The 26,766-nt window shown below is 33.3% G+C and overlaps 1 protein-coding gene across 2 annotated transcripts; it reads right to left on the reverse strand.

The window, feature by feature from the left end:
- Positions 1-222: 222 nt before the first annotated feature.
- On the reverse strand, positions 223-25,411 carry LOC114384780 (proteasome adapter and scaffold protein ECM29). Of its 2 annotated transcripts, XM_028344567.1 has the most exons (35): positions 25,116-25,409; positions 24,413-24,580; positions 24,084-24,173; positions 23,428-23,564; positions 22,915-23,005; positions 22,131-22,213; positions 21,899-22,005; positions 20,800-20,952; positions 19,829-19,893; positions 18,514-18,601; positions 18,351-18,429; positions 17,025-17,133; positions 15,397-15,456; positions 14,126-14,244; positions 12,985-13,354; positions 12,743-12,918; positions 12,572-12,641; positions 12,111-12,258; positions 11,842-12,011; positions 11,166-11,516; positions 10,410-10,577; positions 9,987-10,280; positions 9,191-9,367; positions 8,153-8,416; positions 7,012-7,110; positions 6,734-6,918; positions 6,053-6,388; positions 4,562-4,715; positions 4,335-4,445; positions 4,025-4,192; positions 3,302-3,425; positions 2,012-2,170; positions 1,814-1,926; positions 1,675-1,734; positions 223-793 (listed from the first exon to the last, which is right to left on the reverse strand). In XM_028344567.1, the coding sequence occupies exons 1-35, from the start codon at positions 25,293-25,295 to the stop codon at positions 611-613; spliced, it is 5,409 nt and encodes a 1,802-aa protein (XP_028200368.1). In that variant the 5' UTR covers positions 25,296-25,409; the 3' UTR covers positions 223-610. The 2 variants fall into 2 exon arrangements, with proteins under 2 accessions (XP_028200368.1, XP_028200367.1); XM_028344566.1 differs by having other exon boundaries at positions 6,734-7,110; positions 25,116-25,411.
- Positions 25,412-26,766: the final 1,355 nt, after the last annotated feature.

Consider the following 26,766-nt stretch of genomic DNA (forward strand, 5'->3'; position numbering starts at 1 on the left):
ATATTCTTAATATTTTATATATATAACATTCTTAATGTTTTTCTCTTCTCTTATTGGAAAGTATACACACCATCTTACAATAAAATATATAACCTTATTTTTTTGGGTCACCAACTAATAACCTTATTAATACGTTCTCTAAATACTTAATTCACTACTATATTTCAACTCTTAAGAATATTTTAATAGAAAAAATATTGTCATAATAATCAATAATTTGGATAAGTAATAATTTTCTTAAAAACAATGCATATCTCCTTGAAAGACAACATAAAGCAGAGCATCTGCCATCTAAGTATATCATTACAATTGCCCATATTACCTGTTTACACGAATCAGGTAAAAAAAAAAAACTAGATAATTATAAAATATAATGAAAGACATTTAAGTAATTTCAAATTATGAATATTCATAAAATATAGATACCTTGCTATCCACCCTCATCGTGTTAAAAATTCAATCCGTAACGGATTTCACCTAAGGGTACTAGTAGTTTTCTTGTCATCGCTATATGTGGACCTACTACACCAAGCACGAGCTATACATATTAAATGCTTCATCTACCCAAAATTTGATAAATGAGGGTTACAGCTATAGCTCGTACAATTTACTATTTCCAGTCTTGAAGAATGTTGACACACTTTTTTAATATTGACTTTGCACCTTCGTTCTTCTCTATCTCGTACTGATGAAGCAGCTCGTCCTTGAATCCTTCATTGATGGTGCCAACTGAAGGGACGTCCATGGCAAGGTTCATGACTTCCAGAAGACATTCTGAAGCTGAAACATGAACCTGATTTTGGGCACAAGAAATGCAGAATATGAAATAAAATTATCAGCAACCAATTAGATTACTGAAAGAATCACCACTTGTTAAAGATGAACACGCAAAGAAAAAGTTTGCAAGTCCAGTCCCTAAATTTTGGCACTTCTGTCAGTTTTGTTCGTTAGATTTTGAAATTTAAAGTATTCCCTAAAAATTTTATTTTGCTTCAGTTTTATTCCCAAGTCCACTTTTGCTAGATATGGCAACCAAATGTAATGTGTGTAGTAATTTCTTAACACTTAGTATTTGTTGCATTTAGTATTAAAGATTGGGTGAAACTAAAATAGATTACTGGGCTTTTATTCGCCCGTCTGGACCACTCCAACCTTGTAAGTTCTATATGAGAAAAAGAAAGACACTCGTTTGCATACAAACTGATGGCAAATATATTAGTACATATACAAACAGAACAAATTTTTGGAACATGTTTCAGTAAACATTTCATAAATTACGTTTAACAAATATTTAAAGGAATGCAATGAAAATATGCATGATTCCCGGTTTAAATTGCATTTCTGACTAATGGCATTATAATCAATTGTGTTGTCTATTGAAGTCAACTAATGTGCCTAGCGTTCAGATATAGGATTTTACAAACTTAAAAATTAATACCAAACAAATGCTGATTACCTTTCGGGGTTTTTGACTTATGTAAGGCAGGAGAATCTAACTGATGAATAATGTTCAACCAAACAAGACAGTGATATGGAGTTATAGGGTTGGTTTGGTGTTTGCAAAGAACAGGGGGAAGGAAGAGGTTGTGAATTCAAATCCCTCCCACTAACATTGTAACAAAATTAATAACTAACATTTGTCAATAAAAAAAAAAAAACAAGACAGCAACGTACCTGGGCAATCTTTATTGTGCTTATGCAATGTAGTATTTTTGGTGACAGAGAATGAAATATCTGAAGAAAATAAAGTTGATTTTAGATCATTCAAGAAATGAAGTTATTAGAAGTCCAACTGAAAGTAAGCCTCCATTACCTCCTGAACAAAGGAAGTTGCTCCAGCAAGTTCGTTACTTCCCTGGGAGTCCTTCACAACATTTTGAAGCCTTGAGCAAAGTTCTCTGATGGATACAAAGGCTGTAGTTTTGACTGCACAAAGATCGCTTTCTTAATTAAGAATAATAGAAAAAAAGGAAGGGACTTTGAAAAATGAAAAATGAGCCATAAAGAATACCAGTCCATTTATGTTCAGGTAACAAGAATGCTGTATACATGTGTGCTAAGCCCTTTTGCTTTTCAAGAATATCATTTATATGTGCCACATGGATACAAGAGGTTAAACAGTCAACTATTTTGTTATGTGGAACAGAAATCTCTTCAACACTGTTCAACTCTGCAAAAAAAAAAAAAAAAAGTGAATGTCAAAATGCTTGTAGTCAGTAGCACTGAGCAGCTCCTACAGGAATCAATGTAACAAGGAAAGAACAAATTATTCAAGTGGCTGGCTATTTGAAATAGCCATTGAATAGTAACACACAAGGAGAATCATCCATTTCATTAAGTCCCTAGATACTAAGGTCATGTTTGGTTTGAGAAAACGTTTTCTATTTTCAATTTGTTTTCTATTTTCAAAAGTTCACATAGAAAATGCTTCACTTTGTGTCCTATTTTCATTGATGGAACTTGTTCTCCAACACTACTTACATACAGTATCTATTAGAAATGGAATAGGTTTAACTCAATCCCAAAAGTTAATTTAAGGGGAGAGGATTGCTCAATTCTGGCTTCTAGCCATATTCCTAACCAATGTGGGACATTTTAACAATATCATACAAGAAGCACACTCTTTAACTATTTCTTTAATCAGCACCAAACTAAACCAACTTAAGCTCTGTTTTGGGGTGATTTTTAGTTGTAAGTTTCAAAATTTAAAAAAACCAGTTTTTAGTTTTAGTTTTTTTACTCTAGTTTTTAGTTTCAAAATAAACTCATTTTGAAAGTTTCCGATCCTATTAAAATTAGCTTAAGGGTGTATTTGTGTGGTAGTGACGGTGACTAAGACATTGACAACAACGGTGGTGGCGATGTTGGTAGTGATGGTTCGCAATGGTGGTGCCGGTGGCCATGGTGGTTGTTGCGGTGGCAGTGCTGGTGCCAGTAGTGATGGCGGGGATATGGTGGGGGTGGTGGTAGGGGGAAGGGTCACATTGTAAAATGTAAGGCGAATGTACTTATTTAAAACTGAAGACCAAATTCATAAATCCGTTTTTCTTGGTTTTGAAAATGAATGAGAAAGTTTGAAATTGAGTTAAAAATCATTTTAGTTCCATTTTTGTCAAACACGTTTTGTTTTGGAAATTACATTTGGAAACCAAAAACCAAAAATAACCACCCAAAACGGGCCCTTAGCATGAGAAACTTCACCTCAAAAACTGCATTAAATGTTTCATTGGTGGCCATACAGTCTCATATGAGGAAGAAAAACTGTTGCAAGATATAAATAAGATCCAGAATTTGTCATAACCTGATCCAGCAGCGTCACTGGCCAAAGGTGCTTGCCCGGACTTTAGGGGCTCTGAATTGCATAGATCAAACAACAAGGGAAAAACCATATTAAAGAACTCTGGATTCCCCAAGGCTTTTATAACCTGGATACATAAAAAAAATAAACTCATTAGAGTCCAATACTTATTTGGGACGTTACTATTCTGCAGTCTTATAGAATTAGATAGTTCCTAATACTTTTGGTCCATAACTTGTTATAGATTAAATTGCCACTTTTCTCCCTTTTTTATTATAATTTATCTTTTGCTTGAATTTTTGATGACACTCTCAACAACCAGTACAAGCAGGCTCAACCTTGCGAAGCTACTTATACAAGAGGTAAAGTAAACCTGAAGGGGTCTTATATCTCAATTCTAAATAACTTTTGCCGATTTCTAGTACAGGCAAATTTCTTTCATACATTGACTCATTCTTTTCTCTAGACAGTTCTACAAAAAATAGGCCATTATCAATTCATTTCATTACTGATTAACATTAACAATGAATTATCACGTTAGTTAGATGTCAAAAAAATTTATCATATTACACAACATACAATAACATACATCCTTCACCTGTCACAATGGAGATGGAGTTGGTTTTCAAAAAAGCAAGAATGCTAGTTGGTTTTCAATTGAATACTTACCCTAAGGGAGAAAACTTTCCCAAAATTACTAACCAGCACCCACTATAAATTACTAACCTGTTCGAGAGAGGAAAGTGCTGCTTCACGATACTTTTTCCCCTTTCTGGTGCATGCAGATGATACCAAATTCAGAATGGCAATGGAAGATGAGGAACCTTGAGCCAAAATTGCTTTATGGCAGGATGTACATAGAGCACCTACTGCTAGCAATAGCATCTCTTTACCCTGCCATATGTAATAAGAAAAAACAAGTACATGAAACTTGAGCAATTTGTCTATGATTGATTTTTCATAATAATTTTTCCTGCCACATGTAAAAAACTTGAAGTAGCACTATTCTCAACCAAAGCAAAATTCATTACTTTACCTCCCATAGGCGACCAGGAATTTCCTTCATGAGAGACTGAAGCAAAACCTCATGGTGAGAAGAAAGAGATTCACCCAAAACTTCACTAAGCCTGCATATAGCCTCGGCAGACTGCACGCAAAACAGCAGAAAATAAGCAAACATTTATACACAAATCATGAAATCACCGAGCTTCTATAAGGCTATATCAAAATAATAGAAAATGAAGAAAAGAAGGCAAGACTAACTTTTCTTTTACTTGCCCATGATGATGATGACATGCCCTCACAAATAAGTGAAACAATTTCTCCCAAGTACAAGTGGAGAGTGATTCGTTCCCCACTTGTGTATTCTTCCCATAGTTCCTCAAATAGGCTGGAGACATTTTTATCATCTTCAAATCTGCATGACATTTTTTAGTCCATGTGAAATAAGAAATACTTTCATTATTCAATACGAAGTTCTTAGTTTGTTATACAAGCATCATTCAATAAACACAGTTTACCTTAAGTAAGTACCTTTAAAATTCAGAATCAAATGCCTAAAACAATATACATAATTTTCCACCATTAAATATAAAATCCATTATTGGCCCCCACCTAAGAGCTTAAGCTTTTAGCAAGTGTGGGTCCTTGAGGCTGATGTGAACATTCTTCGAATTAAATTATAATTATAGAGACAAGATGTCTTTGCCCTGTGCTTTTTCCATGAACTAAGCCAAAGATCTTTCACATGAGGGGGATGTGTGAGAAATATAAAACTAGTCCCATCCCTCCACCTAACTTTAAGAGTTGGTCAATGAAAATAACTGAAAGAACTTGGTGTTCTCCATACTAATAATTTACTAAAGCAAAGGATACTATAACCAGACTAAATGGAAAAAAACATGTTTTCTTTTGTCAGCAAAAAATTATATAAATTAATGAAAGGTACCAGAAGTACCCAAATAGCAAAATGTGATTACATAAATTTCTCAGTAGTCACCAAGATTAGATGTTATTTCGGCAAAATGTAATTACTAAACATGGTAATGGTACTCAGAACCTCTAAAGTGACCTAGAGTTGGATATTTGCAAAATACATTCTTAAGATTCTTCTTTTTAAATTTTAATGGAGCATGAAATAATTTCTGAAACTGATGAGAATGCAACAGTAAAGAGAATAGTGCATCTTTTGAATTGTTACAAGAGAAATTATAGGAAAAACAAAAGAACGAAACAAATCCTCCAAATTCCACAATATAACAGACAAATAAAGTTGTTACATAAGCATCATAATGAACTCCAAGAAGACCACATCTACTTAAATGTAAAAGGAATCACCCAATGTTCACAAAGAACAATAAAAGAGTTCTAACAGATCATAGTAGAAGATATTTTGAAAAAGAGAAACTTTAGAAAGAAGAGAAAATGATTATTGGCCACTGAACTTTGAGTTACAACTTACAACTCAGTATTTATAGGCTTAGATAGTTATGACTAGCTAACTCAACATAAAACTAACTCCTAACTAATTCCTAACTAACTGATTTAACTGAGAGTGCAGTTGAATACTGCAACTCTCTGTACAATACTCTAATAAACAACAAACAAATCATTCTAAAGGATAGTGACTGGCAGCCAATGGCAAAAGCCTCTGCTTAAATTTATGATTTTGGCTTGATATAATATCTAAATATTGGATTTTTATAAAATATCCACATAATAAATGACATTAGAAAAAATGAGAATGTTCATGACCTTGAAAGGAAAACAACTGGAATGATAACAGCATGATATCCACCAACAACATCTGCTGCCATGGATGAATAGCTCTTCAAGAGAAATGCACATGCAATTTGAGAATTCTTGTCACCAGCATGCAAAGCTGTAGTATCTTCAATAAGTTTTTGTGCTTGAGAGGCTGGTATATACTTTAAGACTTTTGCACAGGCACTTGCAAAGGCACGTTTTGCAGCAGTACTTCTTTCCTCCTTAACAACTGGAAACAACAATCTCACCAACATATTTGCATATGGCTTGATGTCAACACCAACACTTTCAAGCAACAAGGTAATGAAATTGGCAACACCAACCCTGCACAAGCACAGAAAGCATAACTAATTATAGGGAAGAATATTCCCAAAAAGAAGGAAGAGGAAAAGCAAAGGAATGTAATTTTTTTTATCAAAACAAGAAAGCTGGAGCATCAGCATGATAAGGATGACAATATATTAATACAGAAAACACTGTGAACATCAACCATCTATTGATCGTCACAAATCCTACATGCTTTTTCTACTAAACTCGCCCTATTTGAACCAACATAAGCTCCTTAAATTTTCAAGGGAAAATGAAATAACAAAAGGACTCAAGACAGTTCAAGCAAGAAGACAATGCAAAAGAAAATGCATGAAATGTGATAATAAGTTAATAAAAGACCTAGTGTTAAGGCCCACTCCAGATCGCACTAAATGAGCAAGCCGTGGGATCAATGTGTTCAATGATTCTGCATCAACAACTTTTATGCATGAATCCAAAGTCTCCCACATAGGAGAGCCTTTGGCTATGGAAATTCTCAAACTTTCAAGCTTTTCTGACTGTATTCCAACATTTGCCGCATGAAGCTGATAAAAAGAAAAACATAAAAAGTTAACATATGAATAAACAAGAATTAATGGTGAATTTGTGCAAGAATTGAATATATCATTCAACCAAACCTCGACATAATTGAGTGATTGATCTTCTAGGCTTGATAAACTTTCAAGCATGCAGCACACTAAATCAGACATATGTGGACGAATTGCAGTTCCAGCATGCTAAAAGGAGACACACTCAGATTTAACAGCAGAATAACAGCAATAAGTTATAGTTTACTTCCATAATAATCAATCATTAATCTCAATCAGATAAACAAAGTCAAAGACAAACCAGAAATTTCATGACGTATAAACTAAATAACTATAACAAAAAGAGACAACAAACACATCCAAAACTGTGAATGCTATTTAAACTTTGTAATGTATTATATTTGCAGATTAGCGCTAATCATGCTTACCAGGAAATAAATTCTACAAACAGTTGGTATTTTAATTAGTTATTTTATTTTTGGGAAAGAAGTTTGAAAAATATAAGTACAAGAGAATAGGATAAGCTTTACTCCTTAAACAATTAAACAAAGAATATAGTGCCAAAAAACAAAACATCAGTAAGTGATGGACCTCCCATCTCTCTAAGTGTCGAAAAAAATCACACCTGAAAAATCATTGGAATAATGCACAAAGAAAATGTTAGGAATTAGGAAGTAGGAACACAAGCAAACCAGCTTACCTTAGGGACGCGGGATAGAAGAATATCAGTTTGTTAGTAGTGCTTTTAAGTTTCACTAAATGCCAAAGTTTGTTAGTAGTGGCATAGTTTGTTAGTAGTGGTCTTAGCTGTTAGTAGTGCCACTTGCTCGCTGTATTTGAATTCTGTTAGTGGTAATGCGTGAATGTAATAGCCTATATAAGGATTCAACAATAAGGCAATAGGGAGAGGAATTTGAGTCAGAATGCATTAGTGTAGAAGGAGGCCCCTTGTCCTTGAAACAAGGCTCACAAGGTCCTTTACTCCTAACAGAAAATATATACATCCCATGATAATAAAAAACAACAAACAAAAGGAAAGATAATAAAACACTAGAGCCAAGAAAACATATACATCCCTACAAAGTTCAATAAGATTTGAACTACAAACAACTCTTGAGATGTGAATACACAAATATTTACAATCCGGAGGCAGAAAGATAAGAGAAAAACAAAAGGAAAATGAGTGTATGACACAAGTTGAAAAGGTACGGCCTAGCAAGACATTCCTAACCTTTGTAAGCTTCATAACAACTGCAATTGATGCCTTGCGAACACTATCAACTTTACTTAGTATACCTTCTGCAAGCAAAAAAGGCAAAACAATATCCATTGCTTTGTGCGCATCTGACATATCAGTTAGAGAGACATCGCAGAGCCTTGTTGTCAAGGAAGTTACAGCACGGCATAATTTTTCACCAGAAATTCTAACAGTTTCCTTTATGTCATCCATTACACGAAATGTTCCAGACCATAATCTCTTTAAATGCTTCCCAACCTGTGGGTGGTGCAAGATGATACAAAAACACACATACAAGAATAAATACATGCTGATATGCTCCACAGCTCCAGATATATCAAAATCAACAAGTGCTCAGGTTCTAGTATATCATTAACATTGCCAGTTTTTTTTTTCACTTTTTAACTCTCCTTTCAGCCTTATATGGTCTTTCTGTTGTAAATACATTTTATGCAAATCAGATTTTATTAGCACACATAAGATACACAACTGACTCTGCTTAATGTTTCAAGCATAAGCAACAATTAGATTGCAACTAAAAAGAGGAATATTGACTAACTGGTTTCTTTAAAGGAAATTTCATAGAAAAGGAATACAACGAGAACAAAAATCCTCCTAGATCAAACAATACCTACCAAACAGAATTGTTCATCAAATATAAATAGCTCTCTAATCCCTCTTCAAATCAACACTTGAAAGCCCCCTAAATAAACTTATAAACCATATTTTGACACCGACATAAAGCTGTAAACAACTCTCAACAAAAATGGAAAGGAAGAAACAGAAGGCCAGAACTGGCACTACTCTTCTCCTTTGACAAACATCACAAACCCACAACAATAATAATGCTAAAATTTTGCTCCAATTTTTACAGATAGTGCCTCACCATAACAGTGACTTGGGTTTTTGTTGCTACATGTAATTAGTTAATTACTATAATTTTGAGGATTTCTTTTCTAAAATAGAATTGATCATTGACAACTCTAAGTATGCTTATTTATACTCAAGAAAAACAAAAGAAATGTTAATGACCTCATGAAACTTTCGTCCTTGAATAATGTCTGTAAGGGCAAGACATGATGCCTCACGTGACCGCCAAAGCCTGGATCCACATTGTACTAGTAAATCATCAATGATGAGATCTAAATTTTCATCGATGGTTTTCTTTGAATCATCCACAAGTGACTTCCATATATGTATCATTGCATCCTAAACAGAAAAAAAAATGCAATAATCAAATGAAATAAGTGTCTGAAAATAAGAATTCATATACTCATAGGATATCATGCATAACATTGCTTTCTAATGAAAGAGGAATTGTTTATCGAAAAAGGCAAAAAAAAAAAATACAAACTGCACATTATTGTTTTGAAAGTTAAAAAAGAAAAATCTTCCATGGAACACAATAGAGAACCAAACCACAAATTTTATGCGGCAATACTACATTTTGATGTTTGAGATTTGACAGCGGCATGAATTATATAGTACTATAATACTATTATGTTCTATCATAGATCAAAACTGGGTAAAAAGTTTTTCTGGGTTAAACTGGAAATGCTATTGGTAAGAATTAGATTCAATACCAGGCTTACCAGATTATAAATGAAAATGGGAAGCAAAAGATAATAAAGTTTCATTTTTTAATGTTTTGACTTTCAACTGAACCCATAAAGAACTGGAGAAGCAATGCAAATGCTATTGTACTTGAGTGCATCCATTCCTTTTCTGTTTTGTATTGGAACAAAGCAAGGTTAAACCGTTAAAGAAACTTGGGGTAGGGGAAGCTGTTATTCTCTACCACTGATTTTCTGGCAGTGATGGCACTTACCTGCACATTTTTGTCAGGATCATACTGGTAGCGTACAAGCCTTGGAATTAAAGAACGTAAGTATGGCTTAAGAACAACCCCTGCTTGTTTTGCTATTTTAGAGAAGCCAAAAGCAGCACCCCTCTTTGAATTCAGAGAAGCTTGATAGTTTGCTAAATCCATGAACTTATAAATTAAGTCCGGTTGTCCCATCTCATTTGCTAAGTTACACAACTCCTTGTAAGTGTTCAGTTTCCCTCCACTAGCACTTTCCCCAAGAGCTCCATCCGTAAATACTTCAGTGTCTTCAACAAGCTGCACAACAAAACTTCAGGAATGTAATTTTAAACAACAAAATTAAAGAGAGCAAATAATAATAAACCATCAAGCCTTATCCCACAAAAAACATTTTTTTAAAATAATACGACTATACTAACAACTTACTTTGATGGCTCTTTTCCGTTTCCCTGACCCAGTCAAGGTATTTACAAGTGCATTCACCAAATTCTTTTTCATAGATTCATCACCAATGTCATACACAATACTCATGCCCTGAGAAGCCAACTCTTGTGTGAGTTCATTTTGCTCACCAAGAAGGTGAGAAAAAGCTTCCTGCATTTACATGATAATTGTAAATCAAATATTTCAAGTTACAGGATTCTGCTACAAAATAGATAGTGTCAAGAACATCATATAAAACAAATGGGTCAATGGTGTTTCTGTTCCCTGAAAAATTGACATCTTTGGTTTTAGTCCCCAACTTTTAAAACCATAAATTTTCATTCCCTAACTAAAGTTTGGGTATTTAAAAAAATATAGAGACAAAAACTTATGGTTTTAAAAGTTGGGAATTAAACCAAAGGTGACCATTTTTCTGAGACTAAAAACACCATTAACCCAAAATAAATTATAAGAATACCCAGGTAACCAGGTTACAAGACAAATTTTGTGGTTTCACAACAAGAAAAGCTCCATCATATCAATTACAACAACAATTTAGAATATTAACATGGAAGAACCTCAGCCCAGCAAACAACCTTGACCAAGCACTCCTGCTTGGGCACCAAAGGTTATAAACTGAAATCCAGATAAACACACACTCCCACCATCATAATAAAATTCAGAAAGGACTCATACGAACACCTTTAACAATATTCAACAAGTTTAAACAAAGCCAAAGTTGTTTTCTTAATGCAAAACCTGAATTTCTGGAAGCATTTGCTGAATAGTAGGATGATTGCTGCAGTACTTTATAAGTGATACTAGCCAAACAGTTCCAGCACATCTCTCTTCTTTCCTGCTACTATACAAAAGAACATCAAAGAGCTTTTTGGTAATTGCATCTCTCACAGCAGCATGATAATCTCCACTATATTCACTTTGTTCATTAGTACTCTGCTTAGATACTGAAGAGGTCAAATCTCCCATCAAAAAATTTGAAGCCATTGACAGCGAAGTATAGTTAGTTTTCAGAATTATGTCAGCATTGAAAGGAACACCACCCCACAAAAAAGAAAGGGCCTCCCCAGCAGCGAAGAGAATATCCTCAACCTGAAATTTCAGTTAGATAAATGTGACAATTTTTAGTCGCTGCAACTTATAATGAAAAAAGATTAACATTAATGGACATTTTAGCCAAAAAGAAAACGAAAAAAAAAAAAACTTCAAACTCTTTTTAATCAAGATCAAGGCATCCCAAAAACCAAAATCTAGCTTTTCCACAACATAAAAAGCAAAGAAGGAAAAAAAAAAAGTTGGAGCAAAAAATTGAAACAGGAGACAAAACACAAAAGAACATCAAAGTAAACATCAATCCAACATGAGTCACACTGCTAATAAGCAAATCATATAAAAGATGAGGGAGAAGCTGAATTACCTTAGATCGACAGAGACTGAAAATCAAATTTAGGGCCATATCTAGCTCAGTAGACGATGTTTCTTTTACACATATATGTCCAATAGATATAACAATCTTCTGTATTGCTTTAATGTCATCACCCGAGAGAAGCTTGCTCAATTTATCAGATAACATTATCAGAATTCCATCTGCAGAATTAATCAGACACCTTTATAATAGCTCAACAAATAGCTCAATTCTAGGTCCAAATCCATACAACTACATCAGCTTATTAGACTTGAGTTTACCTGAATTAGAATCATCAAGTGGAGGTAATGAAATACGTAGTCCAATATGACCTAGTGCTTGCATTGCAGCAGCAGCCAGTGCAGAAGTTTCAGAATTAACCACATCAACCAGGCATCTAAGTGTATCCTGGAGAAATATTTCTGGCATCTGCGAAGATCATTTATATACACAAAATTCAAACATATTTATAGAAGCAATGACATGATTATACCAAACAATTAAGATTCCAGTTTCATCTGATCAAAGTATATTTCAGAAAAGGCATTTGCTCAAAGATCAAAATCACAAACCACAATTACACATGACTCAAAGGTCAGACTGATAAAACTAGCATTTTATGCAAAAGGTGTGTAAAACCATAAAAGTATAAAATCCTAAAGCCTCTTGATCCCAGCTAAAGCTTGTTTATAGTGTTCTAATCCATTTACTAATTTAAAAAATGCAGTAAAAGTATACTTACAGGTGTTGTAGACAAATAATTTGCAGTTACATATCCTATTGCACAAAGAGCTCCATGCTGAGTCTCAAACCTATCAATAAATTAATTCAACACGAGCATATATAAAACAGGTAAAAAGCGGAAATTCTCATAAACTGACCTAAGAAATTACAGTTCCACCAGTATACAAACCTTGATTTGTGTGATTGGCTGAATAAGGAAGTCAATTCAGACATAACATCAGGGATGGGAAGAGCAGAAGACACAATACCAAGTATGCGTGCAATGGATTCACGAGTGTCCCAATCCACATGACTTAATAGTTGCTTAAGCCATGAAACTTTTAGGGCAAAATGTGATGCTACCACCTATAACAATATATGTGTCAGAAGGAACACAATCATGAAAGTAATCAAAGAACTCTTACAACTGACCTCTGGCATATGTGATCCAATTATAAGCAATGCCTTGGAAGCATTGGCATGCAACTCAACAGAGCCTTCAAATGACATAGAATGCTCGAGAACCAAACAGAATGTCTTCACTGATGAAATAAATTCAGATGATCCTTCTAAGGATTTGTTCTGCTCCAACTCAGACTCAAAGCACTTCAATAAAAATTTAATCATGGCCACATATGTATTTGAAGGAAAAAGAAGGTTCTGTTCTCTAGTTTCACTGGACTCCAACAACTTTGGCTGTTGCCGAAGAATGTAATCCAGCATCATACCCAGTTTGGGATACTTAAGACCAACAATTTCACTTCCACTTTTAAGAAGACAAAGACCTTCAAGTGCCATTTCTCTGTTTCAAACCAGAAAACAAAACCTAATATGATTTATAAGACTTCAAGTTATAAAAACATCAACACTTAATTACAAAAGAAACCTAAATAAATTATAAAGCTAAAATTACAACTCAGTTTTTATATGTTATAACTCAAAAAAAAAAGTTCAAAAATCATCAACATGGAACAAAAGTAACTATTTATAGCAACAAAAAACACATTACATGAATCAGTCTCTGATTATTAAAAAAGCCATACCATCTGAGGACATGACAAATTCAAGAAAGATGGTTATTAAAATTTAACACATTTACAAGACAAAATAGTCTTTAAAAACTAGAACTATGCATGCCACATACGTTTTAATGTGCATATTATGATGTTCTGTACATGCTTTATAGAAATTATGACATTTGATTTGACAAGAGGCTCAAACAGTTATTTGAAGCAATATTGAAAGAAATATGTAATAAAGGGTTCATTATCTAATTGCACCTCCTTTGGAAAACAATTTTGGAAAATTATCCAAAAGCTTTTAATGAAGGGCATGCATACTAAATAGACCTGGAGAGCTTTTTTTTTCCTCTTTTGTTGATAAAATAAGAAAATCAGTTGGGAGGATAAGGGATCTTTTCCAAAGAAAAAGGAAAACACAAAAAACAAAGAAAAACACCAAGCAAAGCTACACATTTGCTCAAAATATCTGTAAGAGAAATCCCTTTAAGAAGACTACATGCTTTAACTCATCATAGCATGTCAGTTCATTGCTAAAGGAATTTGTAAAATACCTGATATCTAATTTAGCATCTGATGCTCCAAGCATACAAATAAAACGACTTGGACAATGTTGAAGATCAAACAAAGATGTTGCCCATCTTACAGCACAAAATCGTACTTCACTTTCCTCCTGTCATCACCATGCAGCATGTTACTATTCAAACCATATGTCCTTTAAATTTAAATTAGATAAAAAAAGGATATTACTACAGGGAAATAAGAAATAAAAGGAAAATCAATTGTTTGGAGGGGGAAAAAATAACAAAATAAAGCTAAAAATCGCAATAAAATAATTATAATAGTAACAATTTCAGAAGATTTGGTTATAGCAAAGATGCCAAAAAGCTATGAGGTGTTCTGAGGCAGCAGTTCTTTGGTGTATTTGGTAGGAGAGAAATGCAAGAATCTTCTATTGAGTTCATTTGGCATCCTGTATATTGGAGTATGTTATTGTACAACTGTGAAAACAGTTCTGTAAACTAATTGTAAGGGCTGTTAGCTTTTGCTAACAGCACCCATCTAGTGATAAACAGATGTAGTATGATGGTAAGGGCAGTTAGCTGTGACTAACTGCACCTCATTAGGATACAATGCTATATTCTGTTAGTTTCTGTTAGAGTTGGTTAGAATAAGTTAGTGTTAGAGTCTGTTAGAATCTGTTTTCTGTTAGGATAACAGAACAGAGGTCTATATATACCTCTGTATGTAACTCACTGTAACTATCTTTTCAGATCAATAAAAATCAGCTTCACTGTTTTACAGTTTTCTCTCTTTTCTCTCCTTTCTCTCCCTCAGTTTATTCAAGTTTTTCTAGCTTCTTAAAGGGCATGTTTCCATAAACTTCTCCAAAAGCACTTCTAAGAGAAGAAAAATGAAATGAGCTTCTTCATAAGCTAAAATTAGTTTATGCATAAGTCAATAGTCAATTTGTAGAAGCTGTCTCATATTAAGTAAGAAAATCTGAGTAAAATTGCTTGATGGGCATACACACTCAGCCTAGGGATATATATACAGATACAGAATAATACATAGGAAAAATAAATAGAAGAAGCAATTTACAACAAAGAATAATTAGGCTAATAATTCTAACTTCGTTCTCTAAGTTACAATAAATCTAGGCAACTTGGAAAGTGGAATAGGCTTGTTATTTATGTAACTAAGTAACTTCCAACATAACAGGAACAAAATCGAATACAACTATGCCATGAACTTGCTTGGCAAGGTAATATATCTGCATACAGTCTCCTAGATATGAGGGGAAAGTCAACATGTTTTGTCATACCACTTGAGAATTCTTTAGCAGAAGCATCTCCAAATCTTGTAACACGGCTAATGGGGCTCCCTGATACACAAGACAGTTAAGTACTTCAGTCAATAAAAAATGTGCAATAGAAAAGAGGGTCAAATCCTAAATCAACCAAAAGTCCAAAAAAGAGCATGATCTGAAGTTTGCAAACAGAGTCACTATTATTTTTAACCACCTAAAGTCCTAAAGTTTGAGAGAATTTCAAAGTTATGACATGAAGTTGGTGAAAGAGTTAAAAGATATAGCCCTTAAAATAAAAGGAGTCTCAAGAAAATTGTGTTTCTACCCTCTAATTTTATGAAATAAAAGAATTCAACTCAACCAACATCACACCAATGCAACCATAAATTTACTATATAGCTTTCCTAATTTGAATAAATGACATAATTTTTTCAAGTAATATGTTTCATACCTCCTTGAACTAGTGCAAGAGACAATAGGGAAATATCAATATGTTGAAATGATTATTGTTAGTATTATTTAATTATATTTGGCTAAAGAAGACTCTGTTAGAAGGAAAGAAAACAATTATAAGGACAAGGAATCCATTCAGATCAAAACTAAAAGCAAAAACAATGCCTAAAACTAGGGGTGATCATGAGTCAATTTGGTTTAGGTTTTGTCTTCTCGAACCAAAACTGAATTGCTTCAAGGATTTCAGGTCAAGTCAGTTCAGATTGTTACCATTTTCCAGTCCCAACCTGAATTGATCCGACATGGCTAACTTCGGGTCACAAACCAAATCAGTTCTCAGGTTACCCCATCAGAAAACATTAAATTAGAAAATTGGGGAAATGAAAGAGACAGTCACAGATTCACAGAACAGTCACAAATCGGAAAATAAATAAACAGAATTTGCATCGACTGCATTGTATTCCATCAGTGTAAGGAATTTCCATGGATGGAGTCAACTGACAACTGGTATTGAAAGAAACAAAGAAAGAAAAGAAACAAACAGCAGCATGTTGGGAGATCTGAAGATGGAACCGTCAGCAAGTCTTTGAACTATGTAGCCTTCAAACTTGCCAACCTTCTGATTCTTGTCGTCAATGGTGGTAGCGGATTGGTTGGGAAGATTAGGGATGGGGCATGCGGGATCAACCATGTTTGAGTCTGATGACATTGTCCCTAGTTTGGAGTTGAGGAATCGAAGCAAGGTTTGCTAACCGCCGTGGGCTGTTTATCGCCGAAGAAGGAAATGTCAAGGTTTGCTTCTGCGGTTAGGGCACGCAACGAAGTGAAACAAAATACGAAAACACTCATTCACTGACTCACTGTCTCGTACTAAATAAAATAAACATGTACAATGAGCAATGCATCTCAATTTACTTTCCTTACATCTTTGAATTTCATGAAAATGGAGGGTATAATTTTGAGGCATGGAAAATAGGGGAAGCAATTGTATACTTTTTACTTGTCAAAATATCTATATGTCACGATATGATGTATCTTGTATATGCAAGTGACGTAAACATAACTGTGTGACTAAACTTGACAAACTAGTTTCACTTTCACATCAGATAGTCATATACTCAATACATTTTCCATGACTGAGAATAGTAATGAAAAATAGATTTACACAAGTAGCAGAAAGAGGTACGTACTTTGTATGCTGAAGCAAGAGATATAGTTGCCTCTTGAACAACAAATCGAAGAGACTGGGATTCATCTTTCAAGGCATGAAAAAGACGGGCAGCAATGTCAATCTTTTCCCTGGAAGAACAGGGAGCAGCTAAATTAGTAACTACTTAATAGAACTCAAAGGACCTAACTCATGAAAAGAAATTCTCTTTTATTAAAAAGAATTATTTGTTACCTGAAAAAAGGGAAATACATGAAATAAAATAAAATAAAAAGCAATAGCAAACCACCCTAAAACAATGCAAATTTAAAAGGGATAAAAAAAGAATTAACTAGAGAGCTATCCAATCCATTTTTGAAACCATAGAAGAAACATCTCTAAAGAAAACATTTACAGACAGTCCCAAGGAAACAAAGAAGACAACTCTATCTCATAATGTAATACACACAGATCAGGAGAAAGAGCCTTTTGACGCCTACAAGTCTACAACAGTGAGAATTATTAATTCTATAGTGTATGTGTATCACTGTTCAAACAAGAGAGTTCACAATCGCATTACAGAAAGATCTAACGATAACTTATGAATAGTTAGATTTTGAAACATAAATTGAAAGAATGAAATAACAAGCTATGGAGGAACTAAGTTACCAAACTGGATGGATAACTACACCCCTCAACCATTATTATTTTTCCTAAAACTTTAAGCATTTACCCAATGCTTTTATTTAAAATCCAATGAGCTAACAGGGAGAAGTTGCTTTCACATCCCACACATTTTTACACTCCATCAAATTCCAACTCACTTTCTCTAGAAAGCTTCTTCTTTCTTCTTTTGTTTCATCTGAGAAAAGCTTCCCCTACAATATATCACCCAAACTCTTCTCTTTCACTCTTTGTATTTTCTCTATCGAAATTCAGTGTTTTAATTTCTTCCTAATACCCATTATTCTACATTCCCGCAAAATGGGGTTCACAGTTTAGTTTGAATCATTCTTTCAATTTTACATGTTTTCCTCTTCTCTTGTAAAGTAATTTGTATATTTTCTTCAGTTCTCAAAGTAGTGTAGGCTTGGTATGTGACTCAATCAATAGAACACTGTTGAAGGTAAGTTTGACAAAGAAAACAAGAAAATAGTTTTTTTTGGCTAAACTTGTTTTTCATGTTTTATTTTAGTACATTAAATGGCACAATTGCCAATCTCCTTTGAAGGCACAAGGACTATCAGCCACATTGTTAACCTTCCTAAAAATATATTATAAATTGTTCATTACTTTATTTCAAGTGTTCTGCACCATTCGGCACTTTAAAACATATTTTTGGTCCCATGAGAAATAAAGAGATTGGAACCTGAAGAGGAGAGGCATGCGCTGTGCAATTAATCCAATTGCCTGAAATGCATAAGTTTTGACCTCCCGAGCACTGGCATCTGAGTCAATACTTAAAATTAAATGTGAAATAAACTAATTTTATTCAAATAACATTAAAAAGAACTTTCAAGTCTTTAGCAAACCTGCTTCTGAACTTGGATGGTTGTCGAGGGATTTCATAATTCCACTCAAAATAACAGGACCCATTAACTTAAGCTGATCAATTTTTGCCTGCACTTCCAGTTACAGATATTAAAGATGCTGAGGAAACAATAAGTTATACTACTTCAGTAAAAAACAAAAAATCATAGTAAAATGTGCAACTTCCAAAGTATCATAATACGAGACAAAGGAGGACATGACATCATTTGCAATGCATCTTACACTCTTACTAGGTATATGTGGTAGTTGATCTTTAAGTCAATTAATCACATAGAGGTGGCATTCTTAAACAAAATAATTCAATCAAAAGAAAAACAAAGATTTAAAGTTAGGATAAGACCTTTTATATCTTGGTGAAGTTAACATTCATGTACAAATATGCCTTTAAAAAAAAAACGTTCATTTACAATATTTTAACAAGAATATATAGGTCATGAACCAACAATCTCAAATCCCACCTAATGCAAGAGCCTTGGGCTTAAAACATGAACAGCGCACCTGCTCTACCCTATGCTAAAATTTAACTTTAATTTAGAAGAACAGGGACAACAAGGCTTGAACTCTAGACCACAAGGTCATAGGAGCTCCAATACCAAGGCACGAATCAACAATCCCAAAAAGTTTAAACTGTTGGGCGAAAGCATATAAATGGTTTTTATGTCTAGCAACATTATCCATTTTACCTCTGGTATGAAACCATAAAAATTTAACCCACAATGTGTATATATAACTACATACATAATTGAGCCAATAGTTCATTGCAAATTTCAAGCAGCATTTTCAACTGAACCACTTCTAAAAAAATTATCTTTTAGTAGACTTTATATTCATTGAAACTGAATCATTTTTAAAGAAGGAAGGACAAACACTTCAAAACAATATTAATGTCCATGTGTTGTGTCAGACACATATTTGTACAACTTTTTCTTTTATTTTTTAAACTCTCACACTAATAAAGATGAAAATACCATAGTTATTAGATAAATTGTATCATTTTATTATACCTACAATGACTTCTACAATTATGCATGCTTATTTTCAAAACATCAATTCTCTTTTTTGATTTAAGATTTGGATCATTTTATGTTAATTTTACATAAATTTTATACTTTGCATTACATAACCGTAGCATGTTCTATGATTTTAAAATGTTATATCCCTATGCCAGTGTGATATATCCATGTCCTGTGTTGAAACCATAGTTTCTAGTTTCTAAACAATTACTAGGCCAAGAGACTTTTATTCTATGGGTAAAATTTATGACAAAAAACAAACGCCAAGAAATATTGCACTTACATGCTTAAATACCCAAACAGTGAATTCCATTCCTAATTGCTTCAACCTTGATGTGGTACCGTTCCCTATTAAATTCAAGAATATGACAAATCAAAGATAAAAACTGAAAAACAAAATAGAACAGTAGAAAAAAAGACAGCAAAATAAAACCTGCACAGACAACCCAATTATTGATCCACACATGTTCGTGTGTGTCTCATATTTTGATATTTTGATAATGAAATAAGAACTTTGTTTAGAACAAAGGAAAATTGCAATTTCTAAACCTATATGAAAGAGAAGAAACTTTGTTACTATGAAAGAAGCATTATAAGCAATAAAATAAAATGCCTATTTGTTATTAGAATTTACAAAGGAAGATTGCATCGTCTATAATTGGTACAGTTATAACTTATAATCCATTTTCTCCTTCAGTGTTCATTCCATGATTTAGTTAAGGGTATACCATTGTTGAAGATTAGAGAAATTGGGGGCTTCATTAGCATGATTTATGATTTATGTTTGCACAGGATCATTGAATAGATTGTTTAAATCAAAGAAAAAATATTATCACAAAAGAAATATTATCTCATCACTTTTTTTATTTCTATCTTTAAGGGTTTGCCCATTCTCGTTTTCTATATCTTGATTATCTTCTCCTTTCTCGTAATAGAGTCTATTTCCACAAACTAACAAAAATAGAAAAAAAAAAAATCAAACAACCTCAAATAAAACTATAAAGTAATACAAGTTGTAAGATTATATATCATATACAAAAATCATAGACACAGTAGGCCAAGCCATGAAATTGTTAATACAAATGGACAAGTCCCATAACTATAGTGCACGTGTCATGGATGAATATAAAATCTTAACTACATTGGCCAATTCTTAAGCAACAAAATGGCCTACAAGTTTTGACTTTTGAAGAGGGTGAAAAAATATCAGAAAATATAAGCTCAAAATCATTAAATAAAAGAATATTATACTACCATAAATGCAACCAAAAATGCACTGCAAGGTGGATGGGAAATTGTTCGCTGCTGCAATAGATCTGCAGAATATAGACATTAATTTTGCCTTTAAAGCAGGACTCCCGGGACTAACTCTTGATTCTGAATCAACATGTTCAACTCCAACAGTACCTACATTCAACGTCAATAATGTATAAATATTGAAGAGAAAACAGAGAAATATATAAAAGTCAAATTGGGTTTTAGACATAATAGGGCAGAAAACTGAATACACTTTCAAGATATAGCAAAAGATCTCTGAAAATAGAAAATGAAAGTCACGCAAAATGGACATAAAAAAAACACTAAATGTCTAGTATTGCTATCAAAAACATAAACACACCACAATAGGCTATGACCTGGGAGAAAAAAACCACTAATACCATAAAAATCATAATGATGTCATCCTCTAGATTTATTATTTGCATAGTAGATTAAAAAATAGGAAACAAATGTAGTGGAGTACAATCTCTAGATAATTTTAAAAAATCATAACCATGAACAAAAGCAGTTACCTTTTGTCCCATTTTATCTCTCCACATTTTCAGAAAGACTTGTTAGCACACAAAAAGAGGATTGAAAGTGATGTGACTCCTCATATAGTGTATGTTAAATACCAACTCTCCTAATAGCTTAAGTTGTTAGGTGGACAACAAAGAATTAGAACAGTCTTATATATTTTACACCTTCATGCAAGAGCATAAACAATGCATAGGCCCTTTAGCCTTTCTTATGAAAAATGGGAGCAGCAAGTAATAGAGCATTGAAGATCACCGAGAGGGCACAGTTCAAACTTCAAACATGAAGGATGAGCACAAAAAGTTGCCCAGAAGACACATGACATTAATTAATTGAAATGTGAAAAATAGTAGGAAGTTAGGAACAACCTCATTTGAATCAATTATACTCTTGAGCACACAAATATTAAAAGTTAATTTATGTAAGAATCATGCAGGCTCAAATCTAAGATTCAGGTAAAACTTTCACATATTTGCATATGATCATGAACAAAATTAAGAAAAAATCAATTGGCAAAAACACATTTCTGTATATGTTAACAAAATCATTAATAACATACCATTAAATAGCAAAAATAGTCTGTTGATCAGATTTAAATCATCTAAATTAGCACCATTGGCCTTCTTCTTTAGAAGCTCCTCGCCTCTCTTAATAACAGGCTCTTCACTTTAGTTAATTGATCAAGCAACAGATGTGATCATCCACAGATGAAACACCAAAAAGTTATAAAATCAGTAAGTTAATAAGAAAGTGTTAAAAATGATTTGAGCAACACGGGAACTAAAACATACCAATCTACAGAGGCAGCAATATATAAAGGATAAACAAGCTCAGGAGCAAGCTCCATAGCTTGAATGACATTCAAAATACCCAACTGCACCAACAAAGAACAAAATAAGACAGATTAAGTAGCTTTCTGAGTAAATGCAAGATTGGACATGATTGTATGTGTTCAAACATGGAAATCAGACATGATTGTATGCATTCAAACATGGAAATACTGACATGTTAACTAGTGTATTCAAATGAAAATTTGGAAAGGTCATATGGGTCAGAATAGAATAGTTAATCTCTAGTCTCTGTCGGTTACGGGTCAGAGTAAAATAGTTGATCTCTAGTCTCTGTCGGTTGCAGTAATTAATGGTTGCCTGGTTGGTTATCAAAACAACTATACTAGCTTAGCATGTCCGTTATGAAAGTTAGCTCCAGCTGTCATTTATTTGTATTACAACCATCTAGTATTATGACTTGTATATAAATACCATATAACAGTATAGTCAGAACAACACAATAATATCAGGTTCTAATTCTCTCTGAATATTTTATTTCTCTTCCTGCATTTTCTATCAATCTTCAAATTCTATGGGAAAAAAGTAAATAGCATATCATATTGAGATGAGGGATTCTTGAATTAGAAAGTGTTTCTTCTGACAAGAGAAGAAATGTGAAAGAAAATAGATAGCAGTAGTAGAGGGAGTTATCAGTTTTTAGAACTAAAGAAACAACATCAACAATATATATTATTCGACCTTCGCATGGCAAGATAATATTAAAACCATTACATGATTAACTTACCTTTCTTAGTAAAATTTCATTACTTTGCAATTGTTGTTTCCCCGTAACACGATTGACTTGAGCTACTGAAAGCCCAGGAGGGAATCCACCACTGCAACAGAACAAAATCTATAATAGAGTTCTAAAGAGAGAGAGACAATCTGAGATAAAATCTTTGTGAAAATAAAACTGAGTTTTCACTTTTCTATTCTTATCTTACATACGGATTCAGAGTATTCTGATTCATGTATGCAATATTTAACATTGTTCAACAAACTTCTAACTCACTGACAGTTACAGCAACTACCAATTAACATTCCACCAGAACCCTAACAGATTAACTGACTTACGAACATTCTAGATTGCAATTTACAATGAAGAGCAACTAGTAACAGGAACATGCGCATAAACAGAGGCACATACTATATACTCTATCAAACTGCCATTTGAGTGAAATAGGAATTTAACAGACTAACTATGTTAGAACAAATTAAAATATCATAAGCTCCGTTTAGCATAAATCCTGTTCCATACTTTTGAGAGACCCGCTGGTACAATATTGTATGAAGACAAAACTCAATAAACAGCTCCCTATCTTGAGAATTGTTCACTTTTCCATACTTTGCAGAAACTTCATCACCAATTTGACCAGAGTGGCACTCACCAATTACCTAGAAGGAAGCAGAAATCCATAAGTAGTCATATCCTGAAGATTTATAACTGAGGGTGATCTTTGCTATTCAATAGGATAGTGAAAGGAAAAACAAAAGAACAACTAAGATATACACAATGAAAATAGACCAAGAAATTTCCTTTTAAAAAAGGATGCTGGACAGAAGCCCATGGATTCAAGAAATCCAAGTGCTCTTAGTGTTAGTAGTGGACCCTTCTTCCATTCAAAAAATCTTTTTTTTTCAATTCCCAAGCAAAAAAACTTAGAACTTCCCACTAATTTTTCCATTTTATATCCTTCCCAATTCACTTGAAAGAAATATCTCCAAAACTGAAGCCTTACTTGGCTAGAATAAGGAGAAAAAGGGTCCCAATGCACTGAACAATTAATATTACCAACTCAAAAACCGTGTACCAATGCTGAAAATGATCAATGAAAAGTCTTCTATGACTGTACTTTTAAGTTATAACAGTGACAATGGAAGATTTGGTCAAAGTTAAATAGTGTATGTTGATACCTTAACAATGATTCTAAGGATAATTTCCTGGTGTTGAAGTGGAAGTTTTGAGATGTTCACCAAGAGATCAGGTGCCAGATCTTCCTTTTCCTATTCAAAATGCATGGTGCATCAGATAGTCTCTACAATAAGCATTCAATAGCAGAAAACAAATTTCTTCAAAGAGTCCCAAACCAATCGATTTATCTATTTATCCGACAACGAAACCTAATTTACTTTTGAAAATTTAGCCAACTGCTGAGAAAAGAATTATCAGCATCAAAATTGACTTTAAAGCCACAAAATAATAATAACAAACAGGCACTAAGATATAAAGAACGAGAAGAGACCTTTGCATTAACACGCTGAAAAGCCATCTCTATATACACAATGCAGAAATTCCTTATGATAGGGACAGCAGCAGATTCCGAATACAATTTCCACAAGTCAGACAAAGGTAGACCAATTTGAGGCTGGAGCTTCACTCTCTTGTTCACGTGACTCAAAATCTCAAGCACCTGTCAGAAACACAAGTCAACAATCATGAAAAATTTGCCAAATCGCTTCACAAAATTACATCAAAGAGGATGAAATAGACCGTGCAAAACAGTTGTACATGTACGCAAACTCAAGTGTAACACAATCTTACTATGCCAAACCAAAGTTACTCAGTAAACACTAAACAGCAATAGTTTCTATCGGTTCATTAAGCAACCACAACAACAGAAAGGAGTTATTTCGTCTGGCCAATAATGTTTGCATCAAAACACAACGAATTTCCGCATTCGCACAGTTTGATGATAAATTTGCATCAAAGAGTACATGCAGGCAAACTCTTCGTTATTATTATTAGAAGCGCAACACAATCTTACTATGCAAAAGCAAAATTAATTTCACTAAACAGCGACAGTTTCAACCGATTCACACAGCAACCGCAACAGCAGATAAGAGATATTTTCAATTTTCATGTAACCAATTACATATGCATAACCAAAACACGACGAATTTACGCATTGAGAATTTGATTCGGAAACGGAAGGTGAGGTAGATGACCTTGTTGCGAACGGCGACGGATTGCGAGGAGAGGGAGGAGATGCAGAGAGGGAGAAGCTTGGAGAGCAGCGGCTCCAGCTTGGAATCGTCGCAGAGAGCCAAACGAGTCAGCATCCGATCCAGCATTTCTTCTACCTCCGAGTCGGACTTCGCCAACGACGACGACGATGATTCCGCCATTTTTATTTTCTCTGTGATACCTCTCTTCACCACCAAACTCAAAACTCTTAAATATGAATTAGGAATAGTGGCTACTTGCGCTCTACGACTGCTTTGGACTAGGACTAGTCTCTATTCTCTACCTCTTCTTCAAGTCACGCCTAGGCCCAATTCAGGACAGAATTCCAACTTAGCCAATCTCAATACAAGATTACAAGTGATATTGAGACCTTCTCTACCCAAAAAAAAAAAAAAACTATTTTTTTAATAAAAAATCTCTCAAAAGCACTAATGATTTATATGCCATCAATTTGTTTAGATTTATTTGTTGAAATAAGCATTTATTTTAATAAAATAAATAATTTTCTATTTTTTATTATGTTTATCTAAATTGTTGATCCTTAAAAAAAACAATTTTTTGTTTATTTTAAGAAGTAAATTCTATTCACTTCTTAAAAAAATGCTTATATAAAAAATATTTATTTTAAAGTTGATTTTTTAAGTTTAAATAAATTCACCCTAATAGGCCTTTATTTGCGTTTATAATCTATAAACTCTAGGGTTTGTTTTATTTTGGGGTTGAATATGTATTTGGAAACTATTTTTTTTTCAAATTTTATTTTTAATCCTTAAACAACATTACTCATTTTAATTTCTTTGAACAACATTTTTTTGTCCTTGACGACAAGTATGACTAAGCTTTTGTTTGGTAAAGTAGAATTAAATGAAATGGAATTGAGAATAAATATTTGAATTGAAGTGGTAGTGAAGTTGTGAGACTCACTAATTTTAAAAAAATTTCCTTCAATTTCATGTTTCCAAAAGAAAGGTAAGAACAAAGATATAACAATGATAATAACCACTACATAAATTATTATGTCATCAATTAGTTTAGCATGATATTTACTTTTATATCTCTCAATAATTTTTATAGGTCTCAATCCTCTCATCTTTTTATGAATTCAACTTTAGTATTTTATCAATCTTGGTTCTTAACCATTTTTTGTCATTCCTTTTAGTTGTGTTCATAAAGTATAACCTTTGAGTGAATGAGTGATTATGTGAGACATATGGACTAGTAATATAGATAACTAGTTTAATCTAACAATCACATTACTAAATGTTGCTAGTTTGAGACATCTTTTAGCAATGATAAGATACAACAAGTTTATTAATGCAGTAAGCAAAATCAACAACCCTCAATACACAAAATCAACAATTCATTAAAGCATAGTTTAAAATTCAAATTGATAACTTGTGATAAGAAAAATCATAAATCACTAAACTATGAATCAAAACCCAAACACAAAAATTAGAGAACCTCAATCTCAAAACTTTTTCAAACCCCAATCCTAAAATTTTATACCAAGTCTTAGTGTTAACTTGTTTTTTCCACCATAATTTTCCCTAATTGAAATATTTTTTTTATTTTAATCACCAAACATCCTACTTTTGTGTTAAACTTGGTTTGACTTGACTCACCATCTACAAG

This window comes from Glycine soja, chromosome 14 (genome assembly GCF_004193775.1).
Source record: "Glycine soja cultivar W05 chromosome 14, ASM419377v2, whole genome shotgun sequence".
Taxonomy (NCBI): Eukaryota; Viridiplantae; Streptophyta; class Magnoliopsida; order Fabales; family Fabaceae; genus Glycine; species Glycine soja.

Coding starts and splice junctions, on each gene's coding strand:
- LOC114384780 (XM_028344566.1), bottom strand. CDS start 25,295: ATGGCGGAATCATCGTCGTCGTCGTTGGCGAAGTCCGACTCGGAGGTA. Junction 22,006..22,130: donor ATTGCTGCCTCTGTAGATTG/GTATGTTTTAGT, acceptor AATTAACTAAAG/TGAAGAGCCTGTTATTAAGA. Junction 8,417..9,190: donor AAGGACGAAAGTTTCATGAG/GTCATTAACATT, acceptor CACCACCCACAG/GTTGGGAAGCATTTAAAGAG.